Source organism: Pan troglodytes, chromosome 3 (genome assembly GCF_028858775.2).
Source record: "Pan troglodytes isolate AG18354 chromosome 3, NHGRI_mPanTro3-v2.0_pri, whole genome shotgun sequence".
NCBI lineage: Eukaryota > Metazoa > Chordata > Mammalia > Primates > Hominidae > Pan > Pan troglodytes.
Window position 1 is genome coordinate 62,102,664 of NC_072401.2, and position 12,334 is coordinate 62,114,997.

The 12,334-nt window shown below is 35.6% G+C and overlaps 1 protein-coding gene across 1 annotated transcript in view; it reads left to right on the forward strand.

Annotated features, from left to right (window-relative positions):
• TMPRSS11D (transmembrane serine protease 11D) overlaps positions 1-12,334 on the forward strand; it is a 50,589-nt gene that overhangs the window by 21,650 nt on the left and 16,605 nt on the right. Inside the window, exons 4-5 of the mRNA XM_024356449.2 lie at positions 7,171-7,238; positions 11,466-11,623. Of these exons, the coding sequence (XP_024212217.2) occupies positions 7,171-7,238; positions 11,466-11,623 (226 nt within the window). The remainder of the gene's footprint in view (positions 1-7,170; positions 7,239-11,465; positions 11,624-12,334) is intronic.

Here is a 12,334-nt window from a genome sequence, read left to right on the forward strand (position 1 = left end):
TCATACCATTTCTCATGATAATATGAGTATTATTGTTATCTCTATCCCATAGACAAAGTGTTAACACTGAATGAGCAGTGAAATAGTCTCAGAATTTTTTATTTTATTTAGCAATTCACTTGTCATTTCTGGTCCTCAGTTTATTCATGAGTAAAATAAAATAGTTGGACTAGATAATTTGTATAGTACATTCTTACACAAAAAATCTATGATTTTGTTATTTTAATGTGATATACTCATGGCACTCATTCACCTCATTTTCCCAGCCTGCCTCACTGGTCATTACTTCTCTGTGTTCTTTACAGGCTCCCCCTCCTCTACACTGCCATTAAATGTTGAAACACCTCAAAGCTTTACTTATGTCCACCTCTCCTCTGACACTATCATTCTGTCGAGATGATCCCATACATACATGCCCATTACTTCAACCTGTATTTATACGCCAATGATTCACTATATTTCCAGCCTAGACATTCTTTTGCACTCTAGTTACCAGCTTGATATCCTTACATGGCTGTTTCAAAACAACTCAGATATATTATCTCTCAAAATCAAACTCATGATGTCCCCACACCATCCTAGCTTTCCACCAACAATACCTATCCCTATTAATAGCAATACCATTTATTCAGTTATCCAAATCAAAAACCTAGAATTCATCCTTAAAATTCTACTATCATTCCAAATATCCTATCCATCAGCAGCCACTGTATTCTTAATCCCCTGTATTTCCTTCAAATCCATTCACCTCTCTCCATATCCATTGCTGCATGACTATCCAAGCCATTGCCTCTACCCTAGGGTACCAAAATAGCAACAAACCTAATCTGTTCATTTGCATTATTTTTTCTCCAAAACTGATTATCTATATGTAGCAAGACAGATTGTTCTCAAATTTCAAATCCCACTATATTATCCTCTTGCTTAAAACACTTCCATGGTTTCCCATTGTTTATGATAAAACCAAATGCTTCAAGTTCGAAGACCGGCATGATCAGGAATTTCCTGTCACCCTAGCCTACTTGCTCTCCATGGTACAGTTGCACTGGCTTTCTTTCATTCCTTAAGTACAACGTGTTTCCTCCCACCTCAGGACTGTGCATGTGCCATTCATTCGGCTGAGGAGCCTTTTTCCTTCCACTTCAATCAGCTAAGTCTGATTCTTCCTGAAAATCTCAGCTCAATAAGCATTTCCTCTAAGAAATGTCTCTAATATCATTAATTGGCTCAGGTCCCTCTACTGTATTGCTGCACTTTTCACAGTTATAATTTTACTTAATTATGAATGATTATTTGATTAGGTCTATTTCCATCCATTAGACATAAGCTTCATGATGGCCAGATTACTGTTTTCTATCCATCATTGTATTCCAATACCTGACAGAACGGGGGCGGGAGGTGGTGGCACACAAGAGATGCTCAAAAACAATTGTTGAATAAGTAAATGAATGAGGTCATTTAGAAATAACGAAAGTACCTGTTTGCAAAGTACATGTATCAAAACTATGAATGCATTCTACTTACATGGTTTTCTCCAAATAAAACAAAAGACTTCAATCAGGATTAATACCTGGGATAAACTGAGTCATTAAATCTCTCCTTTGCCATCAGGAGTGACATTGCAACAAATGTCTGCAAACAACAAATACTTTTTTCCCAAAATATATTGAATGGCATTTCCATAAACAAACTAGAACATGGGAGGAGAAAGAAAGCAATATTAATTTAAAATTAATCTTATCACATAACTTATACCATCAGGGGTTTCGGGTAAAATTCCTTTCAGGCACATCCATTTAACAAGAATTGATTGTTACTGAAAGCCTAGAAGAGAATTTGGCACATACTTGGTGTTCAAATATTTGTTGACTGAGTGAATAAATGATGCAAGTGTCTAAGAAACACAAAATAAAGACATGATTACAGTCACGGTGGAGTTCACAGTCATCTCCAAAATGAGGATATGCATCCCAGGGAGGACCAACAATTCATTGGAGTGCTGAAATAAAATACTCAAAGGTCATTTTACATGTATTTTTTCTCTAAATTACTTTTCTTAAGACACAGAAAACAAAAAAAGAAACTTAGCTTTGTTACTTTCTAACAAATAGTTAAATCATTAAACAGGATTGACACTAGCATCCTTGTTTGGTCTTATGCCTTAGGGGAACATGAAATGTGTGAAGACATTCTGAGATCTGAGGGAAGGGTAGACAGTAACACAGTGGGACTGACCAGGCTTCAGCACACCTTTACCTGCTCTCAGCAGATTTCAGTGATGAGCAGTTTACAACTAGATTGAAAGATTATATTATCTAGTTCTAAAAGAAAACTAAGCCTCCCAAAAGCAACAAGGGAACTGAGAGGAATCCTGCAAAACAAAAACAAATTTTAAAACTTGCACTTTGTAATAACCCTAATATGTAATCACAGTAATGAACAGTAAGATAATGACAGAACTGACATATTTCCTTATCTATTAAAGCCATATTAACAGGTAAAGCAATGCCAGTCAGTGGTACACTTCTTAGAAGATATTTAATACATACTAGACACATACACACACACAACCTTTTCCTTCAAGGTGTATGTATCAGAAAATCACTTTTTAAGGCCGGATGCAGTGGCTCAGGCCTGTAATCCCAGCACTTTGGGAGGCCGAGGTGGGCGGATCATCTGAGGTCAGGAGTTCAAGACCAGCCTGCCCAACATGGCGAAACCCCATCTCTACAAAAATACAAAAATTAGCCAGGGATGATGGCGGATGCTTGTAGTCCCAGCTACTCAAGAGGCAGAGGCAGGAGAATCACTTGAACCTGGGAGGCAGAGGTTGCAGTGAGCCAAGATCACCCATTGCACTCCAGCCTGGGCAACAGAGTGAGACTCTGTCTCAAAAAAAAAAAAAAAATCACTTTTTAGATAAAATTCATGCTATAGAGAGAAGACTATGAAAACATGTTTAGCAATGTGTCCATCATTAGGTGATTGAGTTTCCTTTTGTTTTGTTTTACTGAAAATCATATAAAGTATGTTATCTGTAAAAGTTCTCTGACATGCACACATAAAAATTTGGGAGAAAAGATTAACTATAATGTTTAATAGATTTTGTACACATTTCTTTAAAAATATATAAAACACAACACCTTTCAATTGGTTTGCAAGAATAACCAATTGACATCATGGAAAATGGAAATTCACTTGCTGAATTTTAACAAAAATTTGCATGATGAGTGAGACTGACAACTTAGTGTCATGATTTAATGAATTCTGCCAATGGTAAACTTCATGCACATGGGGCCAGGTAATTATGTGGAAACTTTTTCAATGCTTAAAGCCAAGTATTGAAATTAAACTTAGAATCAGACCTTTGAACCATTTTATGACAATGTTCAAAAATTATAAATTCTATCCACTTATATTATAATACTAAAAATATCATTACAAAAAAAAACCTGTGTTTATTTTATAACTCAGCCTTTTTAATTTCTAATTTCATAAATATATTATAATGGATATTGTTAGTAATGTAGTATTATTACATGTATATAATTTATAAGTAAATATACATGTTTTGGCTACTCATGCATAAAATGTTTCACCCATAGGAGCACATAATCAGAAATGTCTGGAGACCATTATAGTAATAGATAGATCATATTGCCACATATTTTATCTCCTCCTTGACAACTGAGCTTTCCAGATCTTCTGGTTAAACGAAAGAGAAAGTTGTAACAGAAGAGTGATTAAAATGACAAAAGCATTACTTCTATTACTTCTATTCTAATAATATGAACAAAGCTATAACTATCAAGTAATAATGCACTAAAGAAGGTGATTAATCTGATATATTCACAGGCAACTAATAAGACCTTTCTATTGCAGCCATGAAAAATATGTGACAATTATAGATATCCTGTGTGCAGTGTTTCAACCTTTATGTGATCTGTTCTACTAACAGATTTAGTGATGTTCACTTTGTTAGAATTTTCTTACACACGCCATAACTTGCTTCAGTCTACTGATTATGAATATTATGGATATTAAGGATTCTAGACTATTCTAGATTTAAAAAATAATATTGTCACCTCAATCAGAAGGGAAATATTAAATAGTTCTCATTTTTTCAATGTTTACTCAGTTTTTGTCCAATGTAATGAAAGTGTCAGCAGTACAGGTTACAAAATAAAATGTGCATAAAAGTAAACTCATTTGAACAGGTTAATAATTGTAGAGGGAGGGAAAAGGCTAAAAGATTGAATGTAAAATTTATGAAAAGTAGATACATCGTCTCTATGATTTGCAGTAGTCAACTGCATACAGATGAATCATTTTAGTACACGTTAACTACTTTCCTTTTACAGATGGAGAAACTGAGAGGAAGAAAGTTTATACAGTTCATTAAACTTTGTGACACAAGCTAAACTAACCTGTCTCTGTATTTTCCATCTACTGTCCTTATCACTATCTCATTAGAATACTCTTCAGGCATCTCCTTACTGATTTTCTTACCAAGCATTTGTTAAGTTCTAATGAGAGTCGGTAGTAACATTTTCACCCACTCTGTGAAATATGAAATCTTATTCATAGGCCTCTTCTTTTATTCTTGTATTTGCATATCAACCAATTAATCAACTTGCTTTCTTTATGTTGCTTATTATCTTAGTCCTTACTAAATTGCCTCTTAATGTTGTCCACATAACAGAAATGTTAAGGTGGATACTTAACATTTTAGTCCAGTCTAGCCAATGCCAGTGTAATGCCAAATCATGAATTAAAATATAATTACAAGAACCACTTATCAAATTTTAATAATTCCTTCGGCTTTGTGACAGTTTTTTTCTACTTCGATTAAAGTCAAGTAAAATTAAAGTTAAATATTTTTATTAAAATATCTCCTGTAACATTCCATATTAATAAACATATTAAAGCTCATGCTTCTAAGTAGATTACTAGAAGTTACTTTATCGAATTACAGCAATGGTTAATTCTAGATCATAGAATTTAGAATGACTTTTTGCCTTCTTTTTTTTTTCCTTTTTTTTAAACAGAGTCTTGCTCTGTTGTCCAGGCTGGAGTGTACTGGCGCGACCTTGACTCACTGCGACCTCTACCCTGCAGGTTCAAGTGATTCTCCTGCCCCAGCCTCTTGAGTAGTTGGGATTACAGGTGCCTGCCACCACACCTGGCTAATTTTTTTTTTGTATTTTTAGGAGAGACAGGGTTTCACCATGTTGGCCAGACTGGCCTCGAACTCCTGACCTCAAGTGATCCACTTGCCTCAGCCTCCCAAAGTGCTGGGATTACAGGTGTGAGCCACCGTGCCTGGCCTGACTTTTTGCTTTCTTCTTAATACTTACTAGTATTTCTTGAATTTTTAAAAAAGAAACATAAAGTACTTTGATAAAACCAACAGTCTCATTGTTCTTAAAATTGTTCAAAGGTTCTCTGGAAAAAAAACAGAAAATTATCATTTGGTTAAGAATCATGTTGGTCTGACATCAATCATCCTATAGGAGTGAATATTGAAAAAGTAAGATATATTGTGGTATAATCGAGATTGCATAAATTTTACCATTTTTGAGAAGAATCTGCTCCAAATCCTGGCTTAATGTAATATCCAGCATGCTACTTAATTTTCTTGTCTTCACCTTTTCATATCCACATCCACCTAGGTGCCACCTCACAGTATAAGCCAGCATAATCCATTCTTCTCAATGAAACCACAATACATCTGACCCTGCATCTCAGGAGAACTGTATCAGCCACAGCACTTCCAGTTGACTATGAATCTGAATGTTATGCCTCAGGAGAAACATCCTTGCTGGGACTAAGTAGTGATTCAAGGAGATAGTTATGATTCAGTCAAGAAATTAATAATTAGTGTTATTTTTATTATTGAGACAGAGTGTCGTTCTGTAGCCCAGGCTGGAGTACAGTGGCATGATCTCGGCTCACTGCAACCTCCACCTCCCCGGTTCAAGTGATTGTCCCAAATAGCTGGGACAGCAGGCGCTTGCCACCACGCCTAGCTAATTTTTTGTATTTTTAGTAGAGACGGAGTTTCACCGTGTTAGGCAGGATGGTCTCGATCTCCTGACCTCAAGGTCCACCTGCCTCAGCCTCCCAAAGTGCTGGGATTACAGGTGTGAGCCACTGCGCCCGGCCATAAATTATTAACTGAGCCAGGCACAGTGGTACACACTTATAGTCCCAGATACTCAGGAGACTGAGGTTGGAGTATCCTTTTTTATGTTATTTTATTTTTAATTATTATGGGTACATAATAGGTGTACATACCCATGGAGTACAAGTCATGTTCTGATACAGACACATAATGTTTAATAATCACATCAGGGTAATTGGGATTTCCAACACCTCAAGCATTTATCTTTCTTTGTGTTAGGAACATTCCACCTCCATTCTTGGAATAGGCACCCTGTTGTGCTATTAAATACGAGATCTTATTCATTTCATCTAACTATATTTTTCTACCCATTAACCATCACCTCTTTTCCCCTCTTCCCCACTACCTTTCCTGTGAGGCTGCAGGATTCTTAAGCACAACAGAGACCAGCCTGGACAACATAGTGAGACTCAATTTCTAAAAAATAAAAAAGAAATTACCAACTAATGCTAAAAAAAATAGTCTCTGATGCTTAGGTATGAATTAGAAATGACCAAAAAAAAAAAAGACTGCCCTTTGCTTCCTTCTCCCCTTCTCTTCAACTTTTCCATTGCTACTCATTTTAGTCTGGTTTAATCAGGTTTCATCCATTAAAAGCAATTGTTGGGATCACACATTTTGAGTTGTGTCAGTGGACTTCCCTCATGCTGGCATGATTCCTGCCCCAAGCCCTTAGTAAAAGCCACCAAGCCATATAACATAACCTCTCATTGAGTAAAACATCTGATGTGTTTAGAATGACTTCTAGCAAAAAACCAGCCTGTCCAGCATCATCTCTGTATAACAGATAAAGGAATAGGTACTGTATCAAAAGGTTATAGAACCTGCCCAAATCAATCCCATGTGTTTTGCAATGGAATTAGGTTGAACTAAAGTGAAAATTCAGTTTTCTACTCCTCATTAACATGTCTCATGTTGCAAGGTTGAGAGGAAGGAGAAGAAGAACTGTATTTACAGAGAGTTTCCCCCTCTCTTTCTTTCTACAGATTACTAAAACATTCAAAGAATCAAATTTAAGAAATCAGTTCATCAGAGCTCATGTTGTCAAACTGAGGTGAGTGGAACTGTAGAAAAAATATTTAAGTATAGATACAATGTGGCATACTTGACTTTTTGTCACAGAATGAATAGTAAATGACATGTTCAGATAAGTTGTTGTAATATTATGAAAATAGTATTTTAGTCAGCTTAAAAACCAATGCCAAAAAAGCCAAACATATGATCTATTTAGCTACTAATGTAAATAACCATATTACATCTATTCTTATTGGGAAGAGGAAGAAGGGGTGGAGAGAGAGTTGGGGTGAAGGTACAGTAACAAGGCCATCCTATTGTAAAACTCCAGTGGATATCATTCACAGTGCAGCCTATGTAAACACTCCCTCCTGGAGTTGCACAATGCTGTGGTTTGGGTGTATCCATCCAAGATCAAGACACTATGACCAAGATCAAAAGTGGCTTTTTGGTTTTATCTGCCTGATGTGCTATAATAAAAGGGTATTATGGCCAAATCCAAGGCGTGTCTATCATGAATTAATAATAGGAGTAGTAGCAGCATGCATGCTAGTTATTTGCCATTCCTGCCTTAGTTAAATATGATGTGATAAAACCGGCCTTTCCAACTGAAATAGTCACCTTTACTGACTCTCCCGCAAATGTCTCAAATGACCACATTGCTCTAGTCTTTAAATAATATGCAATAGTTCTTTGGTAGAAGAGGAATTATACTAATTCTTTCTCAAATACTAGCATCACAAGAAAATTAATTCTTGTTCTCTGGAGAGTCACCTAGTAAGTATCTGGAGCACAGATGTCTGGTCAGGTAAGTTTTGATGAGGAGTTAAAGGGATAAGAAGAGTCCATGAGAAGGGTATTTTCCAAAACACCTTTCGGTCAATTCAGTGCACATTCACTTAGTACTTTCTTGTCAGTATCTGTATCAGCCACTAATGTTCAAAAGTGAGTAAGCCCTGAAAACCTGTAGGACTACATGAGCCTTCTGCCTTTTCTCTCCTTTTGTTCACTTCCCACTTATCACTCAATCCTCTGCAACCTGGCTTCAATACCACCACAAAATATCAACTGCTCTTGCTGATTCAACAATGACATCCAGATAACAAAATCCAAAGAAACCACATCAGTCCTATTCTTGGACCTCTCAACAGTATTTGGTCCTGTTGGCCTGTCACTCCTTGAAATAGGACTATCCCTTGGTTTGCATGGCCTTGTATACCCTGATTTTCCCCTTACCTCCCTAGCTATTCCTTCTTAGTTTCCTTTACTAGGTCTTACTTCTTTGTATATTCCTTAAATGTTGCTGAACATCAGGCTGTGCTCTAGGCCTCTCATCTCAGGTCACACTCTCTCCTCTCATTGGCCTTCACTGCCACCCATATGCTGAGTGCTCTCAAAGTTGTATCTCTAGGCCAGTCCTCTTTTGCCTCCAGACATGAATATATGCAGCCATGTACTTGGTACCATCACATGGATAATTCTCATGATCTCTTCCAGTATGACTGCTTCTTTATTTTTTTCTGGGCTCTTTTTTAGCATTGCTTTACATGGAACTTTATCATGTCTCTCAACCTCTATTTTATCTTTTATCTACGTATGTAGAGTCTGTGTAATTTCTTCATCTCTTTTAGATAACTTATATCTCTTCAGCTTTGACTTGTATTCTGTGTAACCCATTTACTGCGTTTTCAATTTCAATGAGTATGTTTTCCTATCTGCAAGTTCTATTTGTTTCTTTTGAGAATCTGCCTGGTCTTTTAAACACATTTCTTATTTTAATTTTTGTGGGTACCTAGTAGTTGTATGTATTTGTGGGGTACATGAGACTTTTTGATACAAGCAAACAATGCATAATAATCACATTGTGTAAAATGGGGTATCCATCCCCTCAAGCATTTATCCTTTGTGTTACAAACAATCCAATTATATTCTTTTAGTTATTTTTAAATGTACAATTAAATTATTATTGACCATAGTCACTCTGTTGTGCTATCAGATACTAGGTGATCTTTTAAAAATAATGTTTTCTACTTAATCTCATTTTTATGATTCCCTCTTTTACGTCATTTGTCATTTCAAATACAGTCACTTGTCTGTTGATTCCATTATGTGAAGTTTTTGAGGATAATCTTTTTGTTACTTTGATTCCACCTTGGTATGGTTTGGCTGTGCCCCCACCAAAATCTCATCTTGAACTCTGGTTCCCATAATACCCACATGTTGTGGGAGGGACCTTGTGGGAGGTGATTAGATTATAGGGACTTTTCCCCCCTTTGCTCTGTTCTTCTCTTTCCTGCCACCATGTAAGAAAGATGTGTTTGCTTCCCCTTCTGCCATGATTGTAAATTTCCTGAGGCCTCCCCAGCCATGCGGACCTCTTTTCTTTGTAAATTACCCAGTCTCGGGCAGTTCTTTGTAGCTCCGTGAGAAAAAACTAATACACACCTCATGATGTATTGTTTACCACTGAAATTGTATGCTTAAATTTAATCTCACTTGGGACCCTGTACAACCTAGATTTAACGTATCTACCTCCAGAGCAGTTACATCTGTCAGACATTCTAGAGGAATCAGCAGCACATGGACTTTGTTGTTGTTAATTTGTTGTCGGGGGATGGGGGAGGGATAGCATTAGGAGATACACCTAATGCTAAATGACGAGTTAATGGGTGCAGCACACCAACATGGCACATGTATACATATGTAACAAACCTGCATGTTGTGCACATGTACCCTAAAACTTAAAGTATAATAATAATAAAATTTTTTTAAAAAAGGTTCTGGGAGTATTCAGGTAGTATTAATAAAGATTCAGACATCATGCAGCCAGGCCCATGCTTATGAATTTTCAGGTGATACTTCTTTTTCTTTTTTCTTAATTTAAAGCTGGATCTCGGAAACAGATAAATTTATTTTTTTATGACATGACGAGCATTTTTTTCATTCTAGTTCATGCTGTTATGGGGTGTTTAGTTCTTTGAGACTCCTGGCCTTTTTCTAAAACCTCAAGTTCAACTTCCTATTTTGCACTAGCCCAAGGTCCCATCTCCAGTCTCTATGTAAATGCTAAACATAAGCCTGTGGAATATTCTAGTCTTACCACATACTATTCACATTCTTCTTTGTTTTTGGTCTTCCAGGATTTTCCTTACTTTTCTATGAGCCCAGTCTTGCATTTGAAATGGAATTTATTATATATTATCTATCCTTTCTATTTGTTTTATACAGAAAGTGTTTTCTAAAATTATTTAGGCTTCCATGTTGCTAGACATGGAAGTTGTAATTATTTGTTCAGTGCCTGTTTCTACATCTAAACTGCAAGACCCATATGGCAACTGTGAATCTTAGTCCCAGCTAATTTCTGAAGCTTAGAATAGTGCCTAGCACAAGAAGTTGTTTATCTAACATTTTTAAAAATAAATATTAAATTCATATCTGGAATGAATATTAAGTTAGAGCTGGTCATTGAGGTGAGAGGAGGAAGCCAAGAGAGAATATGAGAGCCTCAAAGCCAAATATCTTTAATGTACTTTTTCAGAAAAGAAAACAGCCAATGTCAGGTGGAGGAACTGGTTTATGAGGTAACTTTCCTGGAAGAAAATAGAAATTACTGAGGTTTTGGATAATCTGAATATTTAATCAAGTCACCAAGGTTTATTGTGAGGAATTTTTATTATTAATTAAAATGAGTGATGAAATCTTAATATATGACAAAAGTTAAAATTTGCTTTTGCAGGCAGATGAATGGTCTAGGTATCAAAAAATTAAGTTGAGTCTCTAACTCACACAAATTTACAACCCTATCACTTTATGAATTTGTTTAGGAGATTATTTTTAATAACATTGGTGAAGTCTAAGAATAGCTAATATTTATAGTACACTTACTGTGCGCTATTGACTCTTCTTTGAAGTTTTGCATATAGTGATTCATCTAATCTTCATAACCCATTTTACATGTGAAGAAACTTAGATATAGAAAGATTAAGAAACTTACATAACTTATCCAAAGTTACACAGTAAAACTCTGGCATTATAACTTCAAAATCAGCTATCCTACAGTGAGTACAGTGTTCTGTGCATTGAAATCAAATAAGTGAGATAGCATCGTGATATAGTATTACGTATGCAAACACTGTTACAGAGATCTGTCTAAAGTTAAATTCCACAAATGAATTCTTTAAAAGGGTTTAATCAAGAAGAATATATAAACAGGATGGTGAAAAATTTTCATATTATTTGTTTTTTAAAATATCTTTATGATTTACAGGCAAGATGGTAGTGGTGTGAGAGCGGATGTTGTCATGAAATTTCGATTCACTAGAAATAACAATGGAGCATCAATGAAAAGCAGAATTGAGTCTGTTTTACAACAAATGCTGAATAACTCTGGAAACCTGGAAATAAACCCTTCAACTGAGATAACATGTAAGTATAATTTTTCATAAACAATTTTATTTCAATATATCCCTCAAGTTTACCAATTCAAATTCACATTTTAATTGAGAGGCTGACTTTTCTTTCTTTGAAACTAAACTGTGAAAACAATCCATTAAAAAGCTAAATATACCATATAGCTCCCTAACGTAAAGCATTCTAAGACTTAAAGAATCATTTGGCATTTATATAGTAAATTTTATTTGCTAAAAATTCTCATTAATTATCCCTGCAACATTCCTTATGAGTGATCCACAAATGATGTCAGATGTCATTTGTGGATATGCCATAGGAGGGGTACATAGATGCTCAAGGTCAGAGAACTATTTAATTAATGATCCACCTCAGAGGCTTCTTCATTTTTCTTTGTAACATTTATCACAATTGAAATTACAAAGTTATTTGTGTAATTTTTGTATTGTTTGGCTTCATCCTGCACTGTAATCATCCTAAAAGAAAGAACCAGTCAACCTTCTTCATCCTACTACCCTCCTACCACCCAGTCTCCATCATATAACACATATTCAATAAATAATTCTTGCATGACTGAAAGAAAAGAAATAATATATGCGTAGAATTTAAGGACATTCCTCCAAGTTGGTTACATTCTGCTAGTTTAATAAGCCATTATTTCTTCTCAATGAGCTCAAGATTAAAAGGATTTTGATGATTCCCACACTAGACTGGTAGGTACCAGTTACA